This window comes from Oncorhynchus masou, chromosome 1 (assembly GCF_036934945.1).
Source record: "Oncorhynchus masou masou isolate Uvic2021 chromosome 1, UVic_Omas_1.1, whole genome shotgun sequence".
NCBI classification, from domain to species: Eukaryota; Metazoa; Chordata; class Actinopteri; order Salmoniformes; family Salmonidae; genus Oncorhynchus; species Oncorhynchus masou.
In genome coordinates this window covers 70,261,435-70,286,508 of record NC_088212.1, presented here as the reverse complement: position 1 = coordinate 70,286,508, position 25,074 = coordinate 70,261,435, and the positions used below count along the sequence as shown (strand labels likewise).

The following is a 25,074-nucleotide window of genomic DNA, read 5'->3' as shown; positions in this document are numbered from 1 at the left end:
ATCTCCAACTAGACCCTGACATTATCTCCAACTAGACCCTGACATTGTCTCTAACTAGACCTTATCTCTAACTAGACCCTGACCGTATCTCTAACTCGACCCTGACCGTATCTCTTATTTAGACCCTGACCTTGTCTCCAACTAGACCCTGACTGTATCTCTATCTAGACCCTGACCTTATCTCTATCTGGACCCTGAACTTATCTCCAACTAGACCCTGACCTTATCTCCAACTAGACCCTGACCTTATCTCCAACTAGACCCTGACCTTATCTCCAACTAGACCCTGACCTTATCTCCAACTAGACCCTGACCTTATCTCTTACTTGACCCTGACATTATCTCTAACTGGACCTTATCTCCAACTAGACCCTGACATTGTCTATAACTAGTCTTATCTCTAACTAGACCCTGACCTTATCTCTAACTAGACCCTGACCTTATCTCTATCTAGACCCTGACCTTATCTCTTACTAGACCCTGACCTTATCTCTAACTTGACCCTGACACTATCTCTAACTGGACCTTATCTCCAACTAGACCCTGACATTGTCTATAACTAGACCTTATCTCTAACTAGACCATGACCTTATCTCTAACTAGACCCTGACCTTATCTCTATCTAGACCATGACCTTATCTCCAACTAGACCCTGACCTTATCTCCAACTAGACCCTGACCTTATCTCCATTGAGACCCTGACCTTATATCAAACTACACCCTGATCTTATCTCTAACTAGACCCTGACCTTATCTCTAACTAGACCCTGACCTTATCTCCAACTCGACCCTGACCATATCTCCAACTAGACCCTGACATTGTCTCTTACTAGACCTTACCTCTAACTAGACCCTGACCTTATCTCCAACTAGACCATGACCTTATCTCCAACTAGACCCTGACCTTATCTCCAACTAGACCCTGACCTTATCTCTATTGAGACCCTGACCTTATATCAAACTACACCCTGATCTTATCTCTAACTAGACCCTGACCTTATCTCCAACTAGACCCTGACCATATCTCCAACTCGACCCTGACCGTATCTCCAACTAGACCCTGACATTGTCTCTAACTTGACCTTATCTCTAAATAGACCATTACCTTAAATCCAAATAGACCCTGACCTTATCTCCAACTAGACCCTGACATTGTCTCTTACTAGACCTTACCTCTGACTAGACCCTGACCTTATGCCCAACTAGAGCCTGACCTTATCTCCAACTAGACCCTGACATTGTCTTTAACTAGACCCTGACCTTATCTCAAACTTGACCCTGACATTGTCTCTAACTAGACCTTATCTCTAACTAGACCCTGACCTTATGTCCAACTAGACCCTGACCTTATCTCCAACTAGACCCTGACCTTATCTCCAACTAGACCCTGACATTGTCTCTAACTAGACCTTATCTCTAACTAGACCCTGACCTTATCTCTAACTCGACCCTGACCGTATCTCTTATTTAGACCCTGACCTTGTCTCCAACTAGACCCTGACTGTATCTCTATCTAGACCCTGACCTTATCTCTATGTAGACCCTGACCTTATCTCCAACTAGACCCTGACCTTATCTCTTACTAGACCCTGACCTTGTCTCTAACTTGACCCTGACATTATCTCTTACTAGACCTTATCTCTAAATAGACCCTGACCTTATCTCTAACTTGACCCCGACTTTATCTCTAACTGGACCTTATCTCTATCTAGACCCTGACCTTATCTCCAAATAGACCCTGACCTTATCTCTATTGAGACCCTGACCTTATATCAAACTACACCCTGACCTTATCTCTAACTAGACCCTGACCTTATCTCTAACTAGACCCTGACCTTATCTCCAACTCGACCCTGACCGTATCTCCAACTAGACCCTGACATTGACTCTAACTAGACCTTATCTCTAAATAGACCATGACCTTATTTCCAACTAGACCCTGCCCTTATCTCCAACTAGACACAGACATTGTCTTTAACTAGACCCTGACCTTATCTCAAAATTGACCCTGACATTGTCTCTAACTAGACCTTATCTCTAAATAGACCATGACCTTATTTCCAACTAGACCCTGACCTTATCTCCAACTAGACCCTGACCTTATGTCCAACTAAATCCTGACCTTATCTCCAAATAGACACTGACATTGTCTTTAACTAGACCCTGACCTTATCTCCAACTAGACCCTAACATTGTCTCTAACGAGACCTTATCTCTAACTAGACCCTGACCGTATCTCTAACTAGACTCTGACCGTACCTCTTATTTAGACCCTGACCTTGTCTCCAACTAGACCCTGACTGTATCTCTATCTAGACCCTGACCTTATCTCTATCTAGACCCTGACCTTATCTCCAACTAGACCCTGACCTTATCTCCAACTAGACCCTGACCTTATCTCTTACTAGACCCTGACCTTATCTCTAACTTGACCCTGACATTATCTCTAACTGGACCTTATCTCCAACTAGACCCTGACATTGTCTATAACTAGTCCTTATCTCTAACTAGACCCTGACCTTATCTCTAACTAGACCCTGACCTTATCTCTATCTAGACCCTGAGCTTATCTCTTACTAGACCCTGACCTTATCTCTAACTGGACCTTATCTCCAACTAGACCCTGACATTGTCTATAACTAGACCTCATCTCTAACTAGACCATGACCTTATCTCCAAATAGACCCTGACCTTATCTCCAACTAGACCCTGACCTTATCTCTATTGAGACCCTGACCTTATATCAAACTACACCCCGATCTTATCTCTAACTAGACCCTGACCTTATCTCTAACTAGACCCTGACCTTATCTCTAACTAGACCCTGACCTTATCTCCAACTCGACCCTGACCGTATCTCCGACTAGACCCTGACATTGTCTCTTACTAGACCTTACCTCTAACTAGACCCTGACCTTATGTCCAACTAGACCCTGACATTGTCTTTAACTAGACCCTGACCTTATCTCAAACTTGACCCTGACATTGTCTCTAACTAGACCTTATCTCTAACTAGACCCTGACCTTATCTCCAACTAGACCCTGACCTTATCTCCAACTCGATCCTGACCGTATCTCCAACTAGACCCTGACATTGTCTCTAACTTGACCTTATCTCTAAATAGACCATTACCTTAATTCCAACTAGACCCTGACCTTATCTCCAACTAGACCCTGACATTGTCTCTTACTAGACCTTACCTCTGACTAGACCCTGACCTTATGCCCAACTAGAGCCTGACCTTATCTCCAACTAGACCCTGACATTGTCTTTAACTAGACCCTGACCTTATCTCAAACTTGACCCTGACATTGTCTCTAACTAGACCTTATCTCCAACTAGACCCTGACCTTATGCCCAACTAGAGCCTGACCTTATCTCCAACTAGACCCTGACATTGTCTTTAACTAGACCCTGACCTTATCTCAAACTTGACCCTGACATTGTCTCTAACTAGACCTTATCTCTAACTAGACCCTGACCTTATCTCCAACTAGACCCTGACCTTATCTCCAACTAGACCCTGACCGTATCTCTATCTCGTCCCTGACCTTATCTCCAACTAGACCCTGACCTTATCTCCAACTAGACCCTGACCTTATCTTCAACTAGACTCTGACCTTATCTCTATCAAGACCCTGGCCTTATCTCCAAATAGACCCTGACCTTATCTCTATCTAGACCCTGACCTTATCTCTATCTAGACACTGACCTTATCTCCAACTAGACCCTGACCTTATCTCCAACTAGAAACTGACCTCATCTTCAGCTAGACCCTGACCTTATCTCTAACTTGACCCTGACCTTATCTCTAACTTGACCCTGACCTTATTTCTAACTTGACCCTGACCTTATCTCCAACTAGACCCTGACCTTATCTCCAACTAGACCCTGACCTTATCTCTAACTTGACCCTGACCTTATCTCTAACTTGACCCTGACCTTATCTCTAACTAGACCCTGACCTTTTCTCTAACTTGACCCTGACCTTATCTCTATCTAGACCATGACCTTATCTCTATCTAGACCATGACCTTATCTCTAACTAGACCCTGACCTTATCTCTATCTGGACCCTGACCTTATCTCTATCTAGACACTGACCTTATCTCCAACTAGACCCTGACCTTATCTCCAACTAGAACCTGACCTCATCTTCAGCTAGACCCTGACCTTATCTCTAACTTGACCCTGACCTTATTTCTAACTTGACCCTGACCTTATCTCCAACTAGACCCTGACCTTATCTCCAACTAGACCCTGACCTTATCTCTAACTTGACCCTGACCTTATCTCTAAATAGACCATGACCTTATTTCCAACTAGACCCTGACCTTATCTCCAAATAGACCCTGACCTTATGTCCAACTAAACCCTGACCTTATCTCCAAATAGACACTGACATTGTCTTTAACTAGACCCTGACCTTATCTCCAACTAGACCCTAACATTGTCTCTAACGAGACCTTATCTCTAACTAGACCCTGACCGTATCTCTAACTAGACTCTGACCGTACCTCTTATTTAGACCCTGACCTTGTCTCCAACTAGACCCTGACTGTATCTCTATCTAGACCCTGACCTTATCTCTATCTAGACCCTGACCTTATCTCCAACTAGACCCTGACCTTATCTCCAACTAGACCCTGACCTTATCTCTTACTAGACCCTGACCTTATCTCTAACTTGACCCTGACATTATCTCTAACTGGACCTTATCTCTAACTAGACCCTGACCTTATCTCTAACTAGACCCTGACCTTATCTCTATCTAGACCCTGAGCTTATCTCTTACTAGACCCTGACCTTATCTCTAACTGGACCTTATCTCCAACTAGACCCTGACATTGTCTATAACTAGACCTCATCTCTAACTAGACCATGACCTTATCTCCAAATAGACCCTGACCTTATCTCCAACTAGACCCTGACCTTATCTCTATTGAGACCCTGACCTTATATCAAACTACACCCCGATCTTATCTCTAACTAGACCCTGACCTTATCTCTAACTAGACCCTGACCTTATCTCCAACTCGACCCTGACCGTATCTCCGACTAGACCCTGACATTGTCTCTTACTAGACCTTACCTCTAACTAGACCCTGACCTTATGTCCAACTAGACCCTGACATTGTCTTTAACTAGACCCTGACCTTATCTCAAACTTGACCCTGACATTGTCTCTAACTAGACCTTATCTCTAACTAGACCCTGACCTTATCTCCAACTAGACCCTGACCTTATCTCCAACTAGACCCTGACCTTATCTCCAACTCGATCCTGACCGTATCTCCAACTAGACCCTGACATTGTCTCTAACTTGACCTTATCTCTAAATAGACCATTACCTTAATTCCAACTAGACCCTGACCTTATCTCCAACTAGACCCTGACATTGTCTCTGACTAGACCCTGACCTTATGCCCAACTAGAGCCTGACCTTATCTCCAACTAGACCCTGACATTGTCTTTAACTAGACCCTGACCTTATCTCAAACTTGACCCTGACATTGTCTCTAACTAGACCTTATCTCCAACTAGACCCTGACCTTATGCCCAACTAGAGCCTGACCTTATCTCCAACTAGACCCTGACATTGTCTTTAACTAGACCCTGACCTTATCTCAAACTTGACCCTGACATTGTCTCTAACTAGACCTTATCTCTAACTAGACCCTGACCTTATCTCCAACTAGACCCTGACCTTATCTCTAACTAGACCCTGACCTTATCTCTAACTAGACCCTGACCTTATCTCCAACTCGACCCTGACCGTATCTCCGACTAGACCCTGACATTGTCTCTTACTAGACCTTACCTCTAACTAGACCCTGACCTTATCTCCAACTAGACCCTGACCTTATCTCCAACTAGACCCTGACCTTATCTCCAACTCGATCCTGACCGTATCTCCAACTAGACCCTGACATTATCTCTAACTGGACCTTATCTCTAACTAGACCCTGACCTTATCTCTAACTAGACCCTGACCTTATCTCTATCTAGACCCTGAGCTTATCTCTTACTAGACCCTGACCTTATCTCTAACTGGACCTTATCTCCAACTAGACCCTGACATTGTCTATAACTAGACCTCATCTCTAACTAGACCATGACCTTATCTCCAAATAGACCCTGACCTTATCTCCAACTAGACCCTGACCTTATCTCTATTGAGACCCTGACCTTATATCAAACTACACCCCGATCTTATCTCTAACTAGACCCTGACCTTATCTCTAACTAGACCCTGACCTTATCTCCAACTCGACCCTGACCGTATCTCCGACTAGACCCTGACATTGTCTCTTACTAGACCTTACCTCTAACTAGACCCTGACCTTATGTCCAACTAGACCCTGACATTGTCTTTAACTAGACCCTGACCTTATCTCAAACTTGACCCTGACATTGTCTCTAACTAGACCTTATCTCTAACTAGACCCTGACCTTATCTCCAACTAGACCCTGACCTTATCTCCAACTAGACCCTGACCTTATCTCCAACTCGATCCTGACCGTATCTCCAACTAGACCCTGACATTGTCTCTAACTTGACCTTATCTCTAAATAGACCATTACCTTAATTCCAACTAGACCCTGACCTTATCTCCAACTAGACCCTGACATTGTCTCTGACTAGACCCTGACCTTATGCCCAACTAGAGCCTGACCTTATCTCCAACTAGACCCTGACATTGTCTTTAACTAGACCCTGACCTTATCTCAAACTTGACCCTGACATTGTCTCTAACTAGACCTTATCTCCAACTAGACCCTGACCTTATGCCCAACTAGAGCCTGACCTTATCTCCAACTAGACCCTGACATTGTCTTTAACTAGACCCTGACCTTATCTCAAACTTGACCCTGACATTGTCTCTAACTAGACCTTATCTCTAACTAGACCCTGACCTTATCTCCAACTAGACCCTGACCTTATCTCTAACTAGACCCTGACCTTATCTCTAACTAGACCCTGACCTTATCTCCAACTCGACCCTGACCGTATCTCCGACTAGACCCTGACATTGTCTCTTACTAGACCTTACCTCTAACTAGACCCTGACCTTATGTCCAACTAGACCCTGACATTGTCTTTAACTAGACCCTGACCTTATCTCAAACTTGACCCTGACATTGTCTCTAACTAGACCTTATCTCTAACTAGACCCTGACCTTATCTCCAACTAGACCCTGACCTTATCTCCAACTAGACCCTGACCTTATCTCCAACTCGATCCTGACCGTATCTCCAACTAGACCCTGACATTGTCTCTAACTTGACCTTATCTCTAAATAGACCATTACCTTAATTCCAACTAGACCCTGACCTTATCTCCAACTAGACCCTGACATTGTCTCTTACTAGACCTTACCTCTGACTAGACCCTGACCTTATGCCCAACTAGAGCCTGACCTTATCTCCAACTAGACCCTGACATTGTCTTTAACTAGACCCTGACCTTATCTCAAACTTGACCCTGACATTGTCTCTAACTAGACCTTATCTCCAACTAGACCCTGACCTTATGCCCAACTAGAGCCTGAGCTTATCTCCAACTAGACCCTGACATTGTCTTTAACTAGACCCTGACCTTATCTCAAACTTGACCCTGACATTGTCTCTAACTAGACCTTATCTCTAACTAGACCCTGACCTTATCTCCAACTAGACCCTGACCTTATCTCCAACTAGACCCTGACCGTATCTCTATCTCGTCCCTGACCTTATCTCCAACTAGACCCTGACCTTATCTCCAACTAGACCCTGACCTTATCTTCAACTAGACTCTGACCTTATCTCTATCAAGACCCTGGCCTTATCTCCAAATAGACCCTGACCTTATCTCTATCTAGACCCTGACCTTATCTCTATCTAGACACTGACCTTATCTCCAACTAGACCCTGACCTTATCTCCAACTAGAACCTGACCTCATCTTCAGCTAGACCCTGACCTTATCTCTAACTTGACCCTGACCTTATCTCTAACTTGACCCTGACCTTATTTCTAACTTGACCCTGACCTTATCTCCAACTAGACCCTGACCTTATCTCCAACTAGACCCTGACCTTATCTCTAACTTGACCCTGACCTTATCTCTAACTTGACCCTGACCTTATCTCTAACTAGACCCTGACCTTATCTCTAACTTGACCCTGACCTTATCTCTATCTAGACCATGACCTTATCTCTATCTAGACCATGACCTTATCTCTAACTAGACCCTGACCTTATCTCTATCTGGACCCTGACCTTATCTCCACACCAGCTCTGGAGCCCATAACACTGACTGAGCCTGTTACTGTAGATAGCACTGACCTTTACACTCAGCCTAAGGATGTGGAACACTGTACAGCAGGAAGGCTACATTTATGGAACAGAGGAGGAGGAAGACGAGTGTTTGAGAAGAGGAGTGTACAATGTTTGGGTCACCTTTTATGGTTTACTTGTCTGACCTCACAGAGGCCTCATTTACCTATTGACCTGACCCTGTTAGCAGTCAGGACCATACTTTATCTAGACAAGCACAGGGAGAGAAGAAGTGAGCCAACTTATCCCAGAGACTAACCTTATACCCCTTGCTTGTGGACCACCAGGGAAGGGGGCTGAGGTCATGAGCCGTAGCCCAGTGCGTGTGCCCTTGGCTGGGTTGCCCATGCAGCCAGAGTCCCTGCAGCGAGATGGAGCCTCTACACCTGGGTGCCTCTATAAGATCCTGTCACCACTTTATTAATCAGACTGTAACCTGGACGCCCGGCCTGAGCTGAACAGTAACAGGACCCAACGCTATGTGACACCTCATTACACTAAAGGTTTTATTCTCTCTCATTCCGGGAGTGACCACCCTCACCTCCCAAATACCACACTAGATATTATATTATACCCACCACACCCCTACCCTCCTCTGCCCCCTCTACAGCACTTTTTTTTGCCAAGAGTGACCACCCTCATCCCCAAATAACACACTCGCTAATCCTCCAAGGTATCCTCCAACCCCGTGCCCCGGTGGCTGGTTTGGGTTCTGGCTCTGGCCCTAACCAGCCAGTCTAATAGGGAAGTGAAGTGTGGTGCGTGCCATCGGCCCCAGCAGCTGCAGATAGTTCATGCCCCTATTCCACCCTTGTGCCCACCCCCTGACCCCCTTTCCATTTCTGATCCTGTGACAGATGGATCTGATCTATTATTACTCCCCATCCAATCGCCAGACCCCCCCCCCCCCCCCAGTAATGAAAACAGATGATGCCACATTAGAGGAATGGAGTGCATGGAGGGAGAGCAGAGTGAAAATACACAAGACCAGATGCCTAGCACACACTGCCCTGTGTTCAGTCAGACCCTCCTCTCCTGCCTCATCTCATTCTCCCCACTGAGGGAAAATGGAGCAGACAGTAATGGCCGGTGTATTTCCAGGGTCCAAGCTGGACCTTTATATTTACAAGTGAATGCTTACATGGCCACAGAACAGTGCTGATGAGTGTTGAGGGTTTAGAGTTGCAGTGACTCCCTCCGATGAAAAGGCAGGGAATTATTACTGTAAATGTCCATGTTAAAACGTATAGCATATACAATAATTACACAATAACAAATGTGATTGTAATACAAACTGATTCCACTCATCTTTGCTTTTCCAAACACATGAAAAGCTATAGTTTGGAACATTTTTGTTTCCTAAATATGTTACAAATGTATTGGAAACAGATTATCAAGTAATTTTACATGCCATGGAACATGTTAGAATGGCAAATGCAATGTGCTCATTTTGTGAATTTTTAGTAGGGAGAGGTAATAAGCAACATTTGTGGCTTTATGCAAAACGGAAGGAGTGTAGTTAGTCTTCATTCCCCTGGGCAGTTGTTTCATCCTAGTGATTCAGGGCTCTGAACTACAGAGATGTCTTATTATACTCCCCACATTCCTCAGCCTTTATAAACTCACTAACTAAATCATCTGCTGTTCCATAAAAGCACAATTAGAGAGAAGAGCTGTTTGCTCATACAATAATTTACTGCTTACATGCTCCCTGCGCTGCCTCAAACTTCCAGCTTTGTGTGCCATGGGAATGTGCGTGCATGTGTGACGTGTGTGTGTGTGTGTGTGTGTGTGTGTGTGTGTGTGTGTGTGTGTGTGTGTGTGTGTGTGTGTGTGTGTGTGTGTGTGTGTGTGTGTGTGTGTGTGTGTGTGTGTGTGTGTGTGTGGGTGTGTGTGGGTGTCTGTACATGCGTATGTGTGTAGAGTGTGAGAGAGACGGTTGGCTTTTCATAGCACCTGAGTCTCTGTGTACAGGACAAACAGTAACGTGAGCTTTTGTAGCGGTGCACTGGAGCGAACAGCAGCTGTATCTCTGCCCCAAACAGTGTGAAACTGTGCCCCCATTCCTCATCCCACAGCTGGGCCACGCAGAGCCACACAGCCCCTGTCACCGCCTGCAGCCCTGGAGGAAACAAATGATGACAAAACCCATCCACTGTCAGGGTCATCCAAGAGCACCGTCTTCAGTGAGACAGATGAGAGAGAGAGCCAGAGAGGGCCAGAGAGTGCCAGAGAGAGAAGAGAGAGAGAGAGAGAGAGAGAGAGACGAGAGCGAGAGCCAGAGAGACCCGGAGAGAGAAGAGAGAGAAGAGAGAGAGAGAGAGAGAGAGACAGAGAGAGAGAGAGCGTGCCAGAGAGAGAAGAGAGGGAGAGAGAGAGAAGAGAGAGAGAGAGAGAGAGAGAGAGAGAGAGAGAAGCTATAATATGACGTGATGTGTGTGGTCAGGTGTGTTGCTAGGTGTTTGAAGGCCATTGCTACTTATCTGAACTGCCAGGTGTGTCTATTTCTGCTTGGTGTTTGATGTCTATTTGAAGTCACACTGGACTACATGTATGAGCTATGTCATGGTGGGAATGCTGCCTGCTTGAATGTCAGGTGTCTCTCTGTTATCTTACTCTCTTCTACATTCCATCACTGGAGTGTTTTTGAACTGTGTTCAAAGCCATGTCTATGATCTCAGGTGTGTGTTACATGTCCTACATCAGTGGAGACCACTCTGTCGGAGAGAGGTGAGGGTGACAGGTGCAGGGGGAGGAGACTGGGGTAGGGTGGGAGGGGGTGGGCGTGGAAAGAAAAGGGGTTCCATTGGTATGAGGGAACAGCAGGTTGAGGGTTACAGTTGTACCAGGATGTGGACATGAAGCTAGGGTTACGGTTAGAGTGGTGGTTGAAGCTAGGGTTGACCTGAGATGTGGACTTGAATCTAGGGTTAGGGGTTAGGGGACAGGGCTGGTCAGACAGAGAGGGTGTGGTAGAGAGCAGAAAGAGGGAGGTGTGATGCAGATTAAAGGCACTTGAAGGGCAGGGTGTGGGCGGAACATTCCTGCTATAACCACATACAATACACCAGGGTGATTCCCGTCCTTGGGGTGATCCTGGAGCTCCCCGGGATGGACAGGGAATACTGGCATCACCATAGTAACCTCTAGGGTCACATACCACACAGTTTTAAAAAGAGAAAACAAAACATTCTGCTCCATTTCACTCCATTGTAAAGCATGGAAATATATTTGACCATGAATGTATAGTGTTGCTGTCCTGATATGACATATATTCCTCCAGCTATCTCAGCACAGTTACAATAACTCTGGTGTAGCTGCAGGGCTGCCTATCCAATGGCTAACAGTTAACAATAATCAGATCCAATCACATGCATGCACTTTATCAACAGATTGATTAAAACATTGACTAAGACAGCCCAGATAGAACATACAGTATGTAAGGGATAATCAATGAGGGGCTATGCGTTCTATGGAAAATAATGAATGACGTGGAAGGTGTGCTCCACAAAGTGTTAGCGGAGTGGAACTGACCTTCCACAGAGTTGCATTATTTTCCAGAGAACGCATAGAGGAGGATGACCAGACGTCCCCGTTCCCCGGGGACAGTCCCCGTTTTTGGTGGCCTGTCCCCAGCTGGAGCTGTCCCCGGAAATGTCCCCATTTTTAACTGTGCGTTAAAAACAGACTGTAAAGTGAAATAATATTTTACATGGCAAGAAAGATCGGGCAGCAGAGCCTACCGGTTGACATCTCAATCGCGTTGTGCTTGTTTTGTCCAGCAGAGGGGGCTGCTCCCTATATCAGCTTCATTCACTCTTCTTCTACTAACTACTTGCTCGCGCTAGTTTTAGAGAAAACTGCTGTGGAAAACTTTTCCAGAAGCTAGCAAGTATCAAGTGAATCTATAACATCACCACAAACCTATTTTCAAGCCAATTGTTTGAGATACTAGCTAATGATGTTATAATGTCACAATTTATTATTTAGATAGATGATCTGCTTTATAAGGCATAGGTTATGCTAGCTAACATTAGCTATGTCGACTAAGTTATCTAGCTAGGTTAGCCAGCTACTGTCATGGTAGCTAGGTTAAAAATCGTTCACATGTAAACATGCAGTGGACGGGCTATTTTGAAAATATGATTATATTAAATTAATGCACAATTCTGATAATACTTATTTGTAGATTACAATTTTAATGGTTTGGCATTATAAGTAGTGTGAAAATATATGTAGAAATTTTAATGGATAACATTAGCATAATGTTTTCTGTGAGAGTGGAGAGGAGGAAGACTGGATAGGAAGAAGAGTGAAAGAGATAGAGGAGGGAAGGTAAATATATGATTACAGAGCCTGCCAATGTATTATTCCAAACAATGTTTTTGAAATAAAATACAAAAATGAGACAAGCAAATGGGAATCCAAAGTATTTGATCTAATAGTGTACTATTTATTTTTAAAGATTGGAGAGGAAGGAGAAGGAAAATTTAAGGGAGTAAAAAGAGTGAAGCGAGGATAATGTGGAAGAGTGAGGTGGAAAGGTAAAGAGAAGGAAAGGAAGAAAGAGCAGGAAGACGAGTGAAGAAAAGAGGAGAAAGATTGAAGAAAAAGAGAGTAAGAAGAGTGACACAAGGAGAGTGAAAAAGAGCAGACAGAGGAGGTACAATGGCTCTTTCCAAGAAACGGAAATGCCATTTTAATGACAACATGATGAGAGAATTTCCATTTATACGCTCAGGTCAAGACAATAGAATGGTTAACTGCACCCTTTGTAATTCCTCTTTTTCAATTGGCAGCGGGGGAAGAACGGCAGTGGTAGAACATCAACAGACCAAAAAGCATAAAGCCTCTCTGATTGCCCATGTTGGTATGCCCTCTGTCACCACATTCTTCAAGAAAAATATGATTTGGGTGTGCAGGAGTGTGTCTTTGCATACCTCTATGCGACACAATCATAGTTACAGATCTATGGACTGCACAGCACAACTGACACAAAAGCTTTATGAGCCGAAGTTTACATGTGTTAGGACAAAATGTGAAGCCATAGTGAGTAACGTGTTACCACCATGGGCAACTACTTTGGTAAAACGCCCTAGACCAGGTTGAATTTGTGTCCCTGTCCATTGATGCGTCCAATCATGGACATGTAAAGCTGCTGCCAGTAGTAGTCAGATATTGTAAGATATATGGTGGCAACACATCTGTGGAAACAAAACTGCTTGATTTTGTTGAATTGAAAGGAGAAACAGCAGAGGAGATTGCAGCTGAGGTTCTGGTGGTCATCCAAAAATGTAACCTGCAAAACAAAGTCGTGGCATTCTCTGCCGACAACACAAATACCAACTTTGGAGGACTGAATAGGCTGGGGATGGTCAATGTCCATACCAAAGTTAAAAATGCTCTGCAGCGGGAGGTGATTGGCTTAGGTTGTCCTGCCCACATCATTCATAACACGGCCAGAACAGCTTTGGATATGATTCCCCTTGATGTTGAGTACCAGCTCACAAAGAGCTTGGATATTTCATATTTTCACCGTCAGAGTAGAAAGACTGAAGAGCTTTTGTGAGTTTGTTGGCCAGGAGTACCATAACATTTTAGGACACAACTATATTCACTGGCTGTCCATGCTCCCTGCTCTAGAAAGAGTGCTGAAAATCTATGTGCCATTGAAATCCTTTTTTATTTCTGAAGGTAAATGCCCTGTGAACAATGTTTGAAGATCCACTGACTGAACTTTGGCTGGCCTTTGTCCATGGAAACTTGACTGTATTCAGTGACACGATCAAGATGCTTTTTACATTTTTTAAATTTTACTAGGCAAGTCAGTTAAGAACAAATTCTTATTTTCAAGGACGGCCTAGGAACAGTGGGTTAACTGCCTGTTCAGGGGCAGAACAACAGATTTGTACCTTGTCAGCTCGGGGTTTGAACTTGCAACCTTCCGGTTACTAGTCCAACGCTCTAACCACTAAGCTACCCTGCCGCTTGAATGCCAGGACTGCTGTGTGCTGTGGAGTCAGCTGCAATTCTGAGAAACATTGAGGCAAAATTGACTGCAAAACGTGATGACGACTGCAAGACATGATGACAACTTCATTCCAGTTTTAGTCAGAGGACTTCTGAGAGAGCTAGAGGGAAATGGAGCAATGTCTATAGAGAGCTTTCTCAAAACATCCCAATAATTCTTCACTACGGCTGTGAACTACTTGCAAGCATGGGGAAAGCACACAGATAATCTAAAATATTTACATGGTCTCCTTTTAAAAAGGCAACCTCAGCGTGAAGAGATCCAGACAGCAGCAGGCACACTGCAGGGAAAATGCCCCAATGTAACCATCAATGAGGATGCATTGTTTGACGAGGTTACTGGCCTACAAGAGTTCCTAAAGGGGGGATCGCTTGAAGAATGGAAAACATCTGAGACACTGCTTAGTCAGAGATGGTGCACGGTGGTTACTCACTTCAAAGAGAACGACATCTCACACACTAACCTGGCTAGATTAGCGTCTGTTGTCATGTGTTTACCTGGAAGTAATGCACCAGTCGAGAGAGTGTTCTCCCAAATGAATGATATATGGACAGCAGCAAGAAATAGGTTCACTGTTCCTACCATCAAGGCCGTGCTTATTGTGAAGACAAACTTCAACCTCCCCTGCCAGGAGTTCATGGAGAAGCTGGCCAACGACAGAGTAATCCTGAAGAAGATACATTCTTCTGAGAAATATACAGATTAGGTTTGAATAAGTATATTATGTAGTTACCAACCTCATCATCATCTTATTTCTTTACTATGTTGTTAAGTATTTCACATATACTATTGTCTGTTTTTTTCAATTTTGCTCATGTTCTCTTCTGCTCTTATTCTACCCAGACTACAGGACCACTGAATGGCTGTTCAGATCTGACTGTTCTGTCTTGTCTGTAGTGTTTCTGTAGTATAGTTGTTTTCTCTATCACAGTGTGCCTGTTAGACTAAATACATGAAACCGGAATTGTCCCCCTTTTTTATTTCATAGAAAATAACATTGGATATTTTAATTATATATTGACCGCCGAACTGGAAATGTCCCCGGTTTTAATTTCAGAAATCTGGTCACCTTAGCATAGAGTCCCACATTGATGATCCCTTTTATACCATGACTATAGTTTAACACATTTGCTGCTAAAGATGTGTTAATTTGCAGGTAGAAATGTGTTCAACCTCCACTGCAGTAGGTAGCAAGTTTACTAGATAGCTACAGTAGTTGCCTTGGTAACCAACCAAACAGACTTGCTAGTTTAGCTAACTAAACTGTTGTAGAAAATTTGATCCAAAGATTTAAGGCAGAGCCCATTTAATTGTATAACAGAAATATCTTCAATCAAGTAGCTGCATGGGAGATCTATCTCTGATTCCACAGGGAACAACTCAAAGTATACATGGTTTCATGCCCCTTATATAGTGAGAGGTCATAATACAATCATACTGTTTACGCAACAGATCTTTTCTAAGAGCAACAGTTCCAGAACACAATGGCCTTGTGTTAGGGTGTCGACATAACAGGAGTCTACGCAAGGCATAACATCACAGTTCAAAACAGAAAATGTTCCTTGAGAAGTTACAACAGCTCACCCCAAATTCTGCTACAACAAAACCATCAGTTCGAGCTTGCTATTAGGAAAATCGAAATTAACAATGCCAATAATGTTTTCAATGCGACTTTTGCTTTCAAATGCAACTCAAATATAGAACATATAAGATTGAACTAAAGCCATTGAATTCTACCGTGCAAATATACTGTGCTTTATATGGAAATAATGGACGCTCTAGAATGTCCTTCAAGCCAATCAGAAACGAGTATTCAACAATGCCATGGTATAAATGATTATATACACTGCTCAAAAAAATAAAGGGAACACTAAAATAACACATCCTAGATCTGAATGAATGAAATATTGTTATTAAATACTTTTTTCTTTACATAGTTGAATGTGCTGACAACAAAATCACACAAAAATGATCAATGTAAATCAAATTTATCCACCCATGGAGGTCTGGATTTGGAGTCACACTCAAAATTAAAGTGGAAAACCACACTACAGGCTGATTCAACTTTGATGTAATGTCCTTAAAACAAGTCAAAATGAGGCTCAGTAGTGTGCGTGGCCTCCACGTGCCTGTATGACCTCCCTACAACGCCTGGGCATGCTCCTGATGAGGTGGCGGATGGTCTCCTGAGGGATCTCCTCCCAGACCTGGACTAAAGCATCTGCCAACTCCTGGACAGTCTGTGGTGCAACGTGGCGTTGGTGGATGGAGCGAGACATGATGTCCCAGATGTGCTCAATTGGATTCAGGTCTGGGGAACGGGCGGGCCAGTCCATAGCATCAATGGGCCAACTGCACCAGCATATGGTCTCACAAGGGGTCTGAGGATCTCATCTCGGTACCTAATGGCAGTCAGGCTACCTCTGGCGAGCACATGGAGGGCTGTGCGGCCTCCCAAAGAAAGGCCACCCCACACCATGACGGACCCACCGCCAAACCCGTTATGCTGGAGGATGTTGCAGGCAGCAGAACGTTCTCCACGGCGTCTCCAGACTGTCACGTCTGTCACATGTGCTCAGTGTGAACCTGCTTTCATCTGTGAAGAGCACAGGGCGCCAGTGCGAATTTGCCAATCTTGGTGTTCTCTGGCAAATGCCAAACGTCCTGCACGATATTGGGCTGTAAGCACAACCCCCACCTGTGGATGTCGGGCCCTCATACCACCCTCATGGAGTCTGTTCCTGACCGTTTGAGCAGACACATGCACATTTGTGGCCTGCTGGAGGTCATTTTGCAGGGCTCTGGCAGTGCTCCTCCTGCTCCTCCTTGCACAAAGGCGGAGGTAGCGGTCCTGCTGCTGGGTTGTTGCCCTCCTACGGCCTCCTCCACGTCTCCTGATGTACTGGCCTGTCTCCTGGTAGCGCCTCCATACTCTGGACACTACGCTGACAGACACAGCAAACCTTCTTGCTACAGCTCGCATCGATGTGCCATCCTGGATGAGCTGCACTACCTGAGCCACTTGTGTGGGTTGTAGACGCCGTCTCATGCTACCTCTAGAGTGAAAGCACCGCCAGCATTCAAAAGTGACCAAAACATCAGCCAGGAAGCATAGGAACGGAGAAGTGGTCTGTGGTCCCCACCTGCAGAACCACTCCTTTATTGGGGGTGTCTTGCTAATTGCCTATAATTTCCACCTGTTGTCTATTCCATTTGCACAACAGCATGTGAAATTTATTGTCAATCAGTGTTGCTTCCTAATTGGACAGTTTGATTTCACAGAAGTGTGATTGACTTGAAGTTACATTGTGTTGTTTAAGTGTTCCCTTAATTTTTTTGAGCAGTGTAGTATAAAAAAAAAAAAAAATATATATATATATATATATATATATATATATATATATATATATATAGTGTGTGTGTGTGTGTGTGTGTGTGTGTGTGTGTGTGTGTGTGTGTGTGTGTGTGTGTGTGTGTGTGTATGTGTGTGTGTGTGTGTGTTCATGCGTGTGTTTCTCTGGTTTATCCCCATTTCTCAGCAGGGGCAAACACACCCAGCAACAACCTTATTTCATTACCCACAACCCATCACGAGGTGGGATATTTGCCACGGCAACAGGGGTGCTGCTGTAGGGCACACATAACAGAGAGAAGAGTGTGTGTGTGTGTGTGACACGCAGGTTAGCAGTTTAAAGTGATGTGAAAGTGTATAAACTGATATGAGACTCACCCGTATGGATTGCTGCTGGGTCTCTTGCTGCTGGTCCTGGAACGGCTGGACTTCAGCTCTCCACTCATGCTAATGTCTGTTAAGAACAACACAAACATAGTCAGGTGTGAAAAGGCATGGCACAGTATGGCATAACTCGCTTCAGCACTATGAATACCAGGCTGTTTCTGCTTTAACCAACCATATCTTTTCTGTTTTTACTTTTGTTGTTGTCGTCATGTGGCATGAAAACGACAGTGGTTGGCAGAAACATACTGTCACCCAGGCTGTTTAGCTACACACTGACACTAACTGTGTCTCTGTTGGCACCAACCAGCATCAGAAACACACGTCTGTACATCAAGAGACTCTTGTCACAGCACATTAGCTCACTGGCGTTGAGACACATGGCACTGGTCATTCCGACTTGCACACATATTTGCGCACGCACACACACACACACACACACACACACACATTCACATAATTACATTCACACACACACACACAACATTCACACACCGTCCCCACGGCTCAATTATACCGGAGCCATCTTGATTATTGCACATGCCAGAGCACCTCTCCTTGCATGGCGTGTGAGAGGGGATGGTGGTTCATGGAAGAGAGGCCATTCTAACATGGACAGATGGGAGAGGGGACTAGAGCGTGACTGAGCCGGCTGCAGAGAGAGAGATGTAATGGGGGAGTGTGCATCTTTGTGTGTGTGGTGGGCTTGTATTATTATCCTTGTGGGTACTGTAAAATCCCCACAAGGATAGCAAAACAAGGAAAATTCTCAGGTCCCCATGAGGACACAGGCTATTTTAGATTTAGGGTTAGGATTACAATTAGGGTTAGAATTACGGTTAGGGGTTAGGTTTAGGGTTAGGAGTTAGGTTTAGGTTTGGGGTAAGGATTTTAAATGAAAGTACAAGGATAGTAAAACATATGCTGTATGTGTGTGCCTTTGTGTAGGTTTGCCCTCCCCTTTTTATATCCTGACCAAGCTAATTTGCCTGTCCTCCACGGTCTGGGTGTGAGCTAGGTCTCCTCCAGCGCATGGCCCGCCTCGGGCTCTCCCTGCTGGGGTTGGCAGGGTGGGTCAGGCTGGCAGAGTGGCAGTACTCTGGAGCTCAGGCCCATGGCCAGCCTAGCATCCCACAGTGACAGCATGCCTGATAAGCGGAGCTGTGCTGCCTAATTGCCCTCCGTCTGTCACAGGGAAATGTATGGGCTCTCAGTCTGCAGAGTTTTGACAACGCACCCCGCCGTCCGCTGCCTCCTGTCCACGTCCAGTGGCACACATGGGTCAACAACCACCTACAGACAGATACAGTATGCACAAACAAGTAAAGTATACACACTGCTGGTAGGAATATGCCTTGGTGAATGTCATTTCTAACAATTTCATGTCTTCTGAAGAGACATTTAGAAGAGCATTTGAAACCAACCCCCAAGCCCACAGCTACAGTGGCTTGCAAAAGTATTCACCCCCTTGTCATTTTTCATATTTTATTGCCTTTCAAACTGGAATTAAAATGGATTTGGGGGAGGGGGGTTGTATCAATTGATTTACACAACATGCCTACCACTTTGAAGATGCTCAATGTTTTTTATTGTGAACAAAACAGGAAATAAGACAAAAAAAATAAAACTTGAGCATCTATTCACCCCCCCCAAAGCCAATACTTTGTAGAGCCACATTTTTCAGAAATTACAGCAGCAAGTCTCTTGGGGTATGTCTCTATAAGCTTGGCACATCTAGCCATTGGGACATCAAGCCACATCAAGCCAGCTCCTTCAAGTTGGATGGGTTCCGCTGGTGTACAGCAAGCTTTAAGTCATACCACAGATTCTCAATTGGATTGAGGTCTGGGCATTGACTAAGCCATTCCAAGACATTTAAATGTACCCCTTAAACCACTCGAGTGTTGCTTTAGCAGTATGTTTAGGGTCATTGTCCTGTTGGAAGGTGAACATCTGTCCCATCATCCCTTCAATTCTGACAAGTTTCCCAGTCACTGCCGATGAAAAACATCCGCACAGCATGATGCTGCCACCACCATGCTTCACTGTGGGGATGGTGTTCTCGGGGTGATGAGAATTGTTGGGTTTGCGCCAGACATAGTGTTTTCCTTGATGACCGAAAAAATTGTAGTCTCATCTGTCCAGAGTACCTTCTTCCATATGTTTGGGGTGTCTCCTACATACCTTTTGGCGAACACCAAACGTGTTTGCTTATTTTTTTCTTTAAGCAATGGCTTTTTTTCTGGCCACTCTTCCGTAAAGCCCAGCTCTGTGGAATGTACAGCTTAAAGTGGTCCTGTGGACAGACATTCCAATTTCCGCTGTGGAGCTTTGCACCAGATCATATTTAGGGGCTTCATAGCAAAGGGGGTGAATACATATGCACACACCACTTTTCTGTTATATTTAAAAAAAAAAAAAATTGTATGAAAAAAAATATTAATTTCACTTAACCAATTTAGACTATTTTGTGTATGTCCATTACATGAAATCCAAATAAAAATCAATTTAAATGACAGGTTGTAATACAACAAAATAGGAAAAATGCCAAGGGGGATGAATACTTTTGCAAGGCACTGTATACCCTATCAAAACGAATTTAGAATAAGTCATTAGTAGCATTGAGATGATATCGCAGGTTAGCTGCATCACTACACACACGTTAAACCTACAGGCTTCTGTAGTGACTACAACACAGTTGGGGGAATACTGTCCCCCCTCTTGTTATGTTTACTGAGCTGAGCTGAGCTGAGAGAGAGAGAGACCCCCCCCCACATGCATCCTGCTCTACAGGGGACTGGCCTCAGGAGGGAGGGATGTGCTGTTTGGTAAACACACTACAACTCAAGGCAATTACATTTCCCTGCTGCCTTCTCCATTTCAACACAAAGCAGGATGCCTCTCAATGCTAAAAAAACATAACTACAAAGCTTTCAATGTCTGCAGGGGACAGAACATGATTAGCGTGCCAATAATTTAGACTTTTTTGTTGATGTGTTCTTTTGTTTTGCTGTTTCAGAGACTTTTCGACTCGTTAGCAACCTGACCATTGGTGAGTAGATGGTTTGAAGTACAGTAGACCAACATGGAGACTAGAGGAAACCCATCACCCTCATGAACCTGGTTGTATAAGTTCAAATAGCCACCAGTATGTTGCTACATTTTCATTCAATTTCACATGTTGCAACTCTCAATGTCTCATCTCGCCATAACTCTGCACTACAGAAAACTCCTGTATGGTTTTTGATAATTTCAAAGTTCTCATTTTGAGTGGGCAAGACTGCTCCCAAGCCACATGGTTCCATATAGTTAAACCTAGAGTAGTCAAAATGGGGAAGATGGGTGAACGAGGCAGACTCTGAGCTGGGGGAATGAGACAGGCTATGAGATGGATGAATGAAACAGGCTCTGAGCTGGGGTAATGAGACAGGCTATGAGCTGGGGGAATGAGACAGGTTCTGAGCTTGGGGAATGAGACAGGTTCTGAGCTTGGGGAATGAGACAGGTTCTGAGTTTAGGGAATGAGACAGGTTCTGAGCTTAGGGAATGAGACAGGTTCTGAGCTGGGGTAATGAGACAGGCTATGAGCTGGGGGAATTAGACAGGTTCTGAGCTTGGGGAATGAGACAGGTTCTGAGCTTGGGGAATGAGACAGGTTCTGAGCTTGGGGAATGAGACAGGTTCTGAGCTTGGGGAATGAGACAGACTCTGAGCTGGAGTAATGAGACAGGCTATGAGATGGATGAATGAAACAGGCTCTGAGCTGGGGTAATGAGACAGGCTATGAGCTGGGGGAATGAGACAGGTTCTGAGCTTGGGGAATGAGACAGGTTCTGAGCTTAGGGAATGAGACAGGTTATGAGCTTGGGGAATGAGACAGGTTCTGAGCTTGGGGAATGAGACAGACTCTGAGCTAGGGGAATGAGACAGACTCTGAGCTGGAGTAATGAGACAGGTTCTGAGCTTAGGGAATGAGACAGACTGAGCTGGGGTAATGAGACAGACTGAGCTGGAGTAATGAGACAGGCTCTGAGCTTGGGGAATGAGACAGGCTCTGATCTGGGGGAATGAGACAGACTCTGAGCTTGAGGAATGAGACAGGCTATGAGATGGATGAATGAAACAGGCTCTGAGCTGGGGTAATGAGACAGGCTATGAGCTGGGGGAATGAGACAGGCTCTGAGCTTGGGGAATGAGACAGGCTCTGATCTGGGGGAATGAGACAGACTCTGATCTGGGGGAATGAGACAGACTGAGCTGGGGTAATGAGACAGGCTCTGAGCTTGGGGAATGAGACAGGCTCTGATCTGGGGGAATGAGACAGACTCTGAGCTTGAGGAATGAGACAGGCTATGAGATGGATGAATGAAACAGGCTCTGAGCTGGGGTAATGAGACAGGCTATGAGCTGGGGGAATGAGACAGGCTCTGAGCTTGGGGAATGAGACAGGCTCTGATCTGGGGGAATGAGACAGACTCTGAGCTTGAGGAATGAGACAGGCTCTGAGATGGGTGAATGAAACAGGTTCTGAGCTGGGGTAATTAGACAGGCTCTGAGCTTGGGGAATGAGACAGGTTCTGAGCTTGGGGAATGAGACAGGCTCTGAGCTTGGGGAATGAGACAGGCTCTGATCTGGGGGAATGAGACAGACTCTGAGCTTGAGGAATGAGACAGGCTCTGAGATGGGTGAATGAAACAGGTTCTGAGCTGGGGTAATTAGACAGGCTCTGAGCTTGGGGAATGAGACAGGCTCTGAGCTTGGGGAATGAGACAGGCGAATGCATGGGTGAATGCACGCATAACTAGACTTGTAAGTGTAAGTTGCCTTGAAAAAAAGTGTATGTTAAAATGGCATATATTATTATATTCCCAGCTCCTGAACCATTAACAGATTACCAAACCATATTCTCCACCCCTGAGCAATCTACAGACAACAAAACCATCTTACCCACTCCTCATCCATCTCAATAATACCAAAAAGGCTGTGCTTACACAGGCAGTTCTGATATTTTTTTCTGCTAATTGGTCTTTTGACCAATCACATCAGATATTCTCATATCAGATCTTTTTCAGAGCTGATCTGATTTGTCCAGAGAGCAATTAGGGGGGGGGATCAGAATTGGGCTACCTGTGTAAATGCAGCAAAAGTCTTCCCCACTCCTGACCCATCTACAGCAGACCACACTGCGTGCGCCCCCGTCCAAGCAAGACCAACTGTCACTCATCAAGAGCTGCTAATCAGTGGGAGCACTATCTGGGTACGTTCCGCTGCCAAGTCGGAAAATTGCATCAACAAATGGTGAATTCCTGCCAGTTCACGCTGGGTTAAAAAAAGTGTTACAGTTTTCCACCAAAAATGACATTGCCGACTTAAGTGCAAAAGGCTTCAAATTGCTCATTGAACAAAGGGATGTTTGGGGGAGTATTGTGCTAATAATCTCCATCGACACGGGAGGTGTGAATTACAGACAATTACCACATGCCATGTGCTCAGATAGAAGCCATAGCTATTAGCCTAAACAAGGAAAACCATGTTTTAAAGTGGCACTCCAGTCTGCTTTTCACCTCATTTATCACCTGATTACAACCCGTAGCAGTGCCTGAGTAAAATAACTAGGGAAGCCAAGCCCCTCTCTACCCCCATAACCTGTTAATTAATATGCCTTGCGACTGTGATATATAGGCCTAAAGGCCGAGACAATAAGAAGACACAGTGGCAGAATAAATTCAACCACACCTTTCTTTTTTCACAAAACCGGATAGCAACCTCTGTCCAGTGAAGTCCACAAAGCATATTGCATGTACAGTAACAGAGCTACAGCATGGTCAAGCAAGTTAATGTTTCTGATATTTTCGTGCCACTAAACAATGACTGATTTAGAACCATTGAGAGCTATCACAGGTCGCAAGAAAAACAGGAATTGCCTCCACTATTCTAGCACCATTTCAACTTCAACATTTCAACATCATCAAATAACCTCTGCTTAGTCTAATACAGTGACAACAAAAAGATACCAAAAAGAATTATGTCCAATCAACATAAGCTAAATATGATGTGGCTGTCCATGGTTCTGATTTCTGTGGTTGTGTGTGTGTGTGCGCGTTTGTGCAAGTAGAGAAACATGTTGACTCACCCTACTTCTAGAGAAACGCCAATGCTATCCTCCTCTCTTTCATGTTGACGAAACGGTCTATGACTGTCATACAGTACATGCTTTTATTTGTTGTTGTCCTAGGCTACCTGGCTAAAATGCTTGCTTGCTAGCCTAACTTCCATTTATGGACAATGTTAGCTAGTTAACTTTAGCCTTCTACATCTAGCTACATATTGAATTTCATATTGAATATTGAATTTCCATTCTCTCAGCCCAGGGGCACAAATCCCTATCTCTATCCATGGCTAATTTAGGAAAGGGACAATTTTAGCTAGCTGGCTAGCTAGCCACCGGAAGACAACAACACAACAAGATGCAACAATTAAAGTTTTTCTGTCAATTAATTTCAATGGGATTTGAAAGGAGGGATGCCAAATCCAAGCTGGCTTCCCTTGACACTTTTTTTTTTTTTGGTGCGCCAGGACCATTCACAGTTAAGCTCACTCAGTACAGCTCAATGCGGATTGGCAAATTTTGTATACTATTTTTGTCAAGGGAGGCCAGATGCCTGCCTTCAATGCTACGGGGGGGCAACAATGTCATATTTGTTTGGACCAGACAGCATCAGTGTCACGCCTTGGTCTTAGTATTTTGTGTTTTAGATAATTAGTTGGTCAGGCCAGGGTGTGACATGGGTTTATGTTATTGTGTTGTTGTATTGGGGTTTTTGTAGGCATTGGGATTGTGGTTGATTAGGGGTGTGTTTAGTATAGGTTTGGCTGCCTGAGGAGGTTCTCAATCAGAGTCAGGTGATTCTCGTTGTCTCTGATTGGGAACCGTATTTAGGTAGCCTGGGTTTCACTTTGTATTTCATGGGTGATTGTTCCTGTCTC

At 44.5% G+C, this 25,074-nt stretch overlaps 1 protein-coding gene across 1 annotated transcript in view; it reads right to left on the bottom strand.

The window, feature by feature from the left end:
- Positions 1-25,074, bottom strand: part of LOC135549802 (RNA-binding Raly-like protein) — an 84,153-nt gene that overhangs the window by 48,499 nt on the left and 10,580 nt on the right. Inside the window, exon 2 of the mRNA XM_064980113.1 lies at positions 18,081-18,156. Coding sequence (XP_064836185.1) covers positions 18,081-18,156 — 76 coding nt within the window. The remainder of the gene's footprint in view (positions 1-18,080; positions 18,157-25,074) is intronic.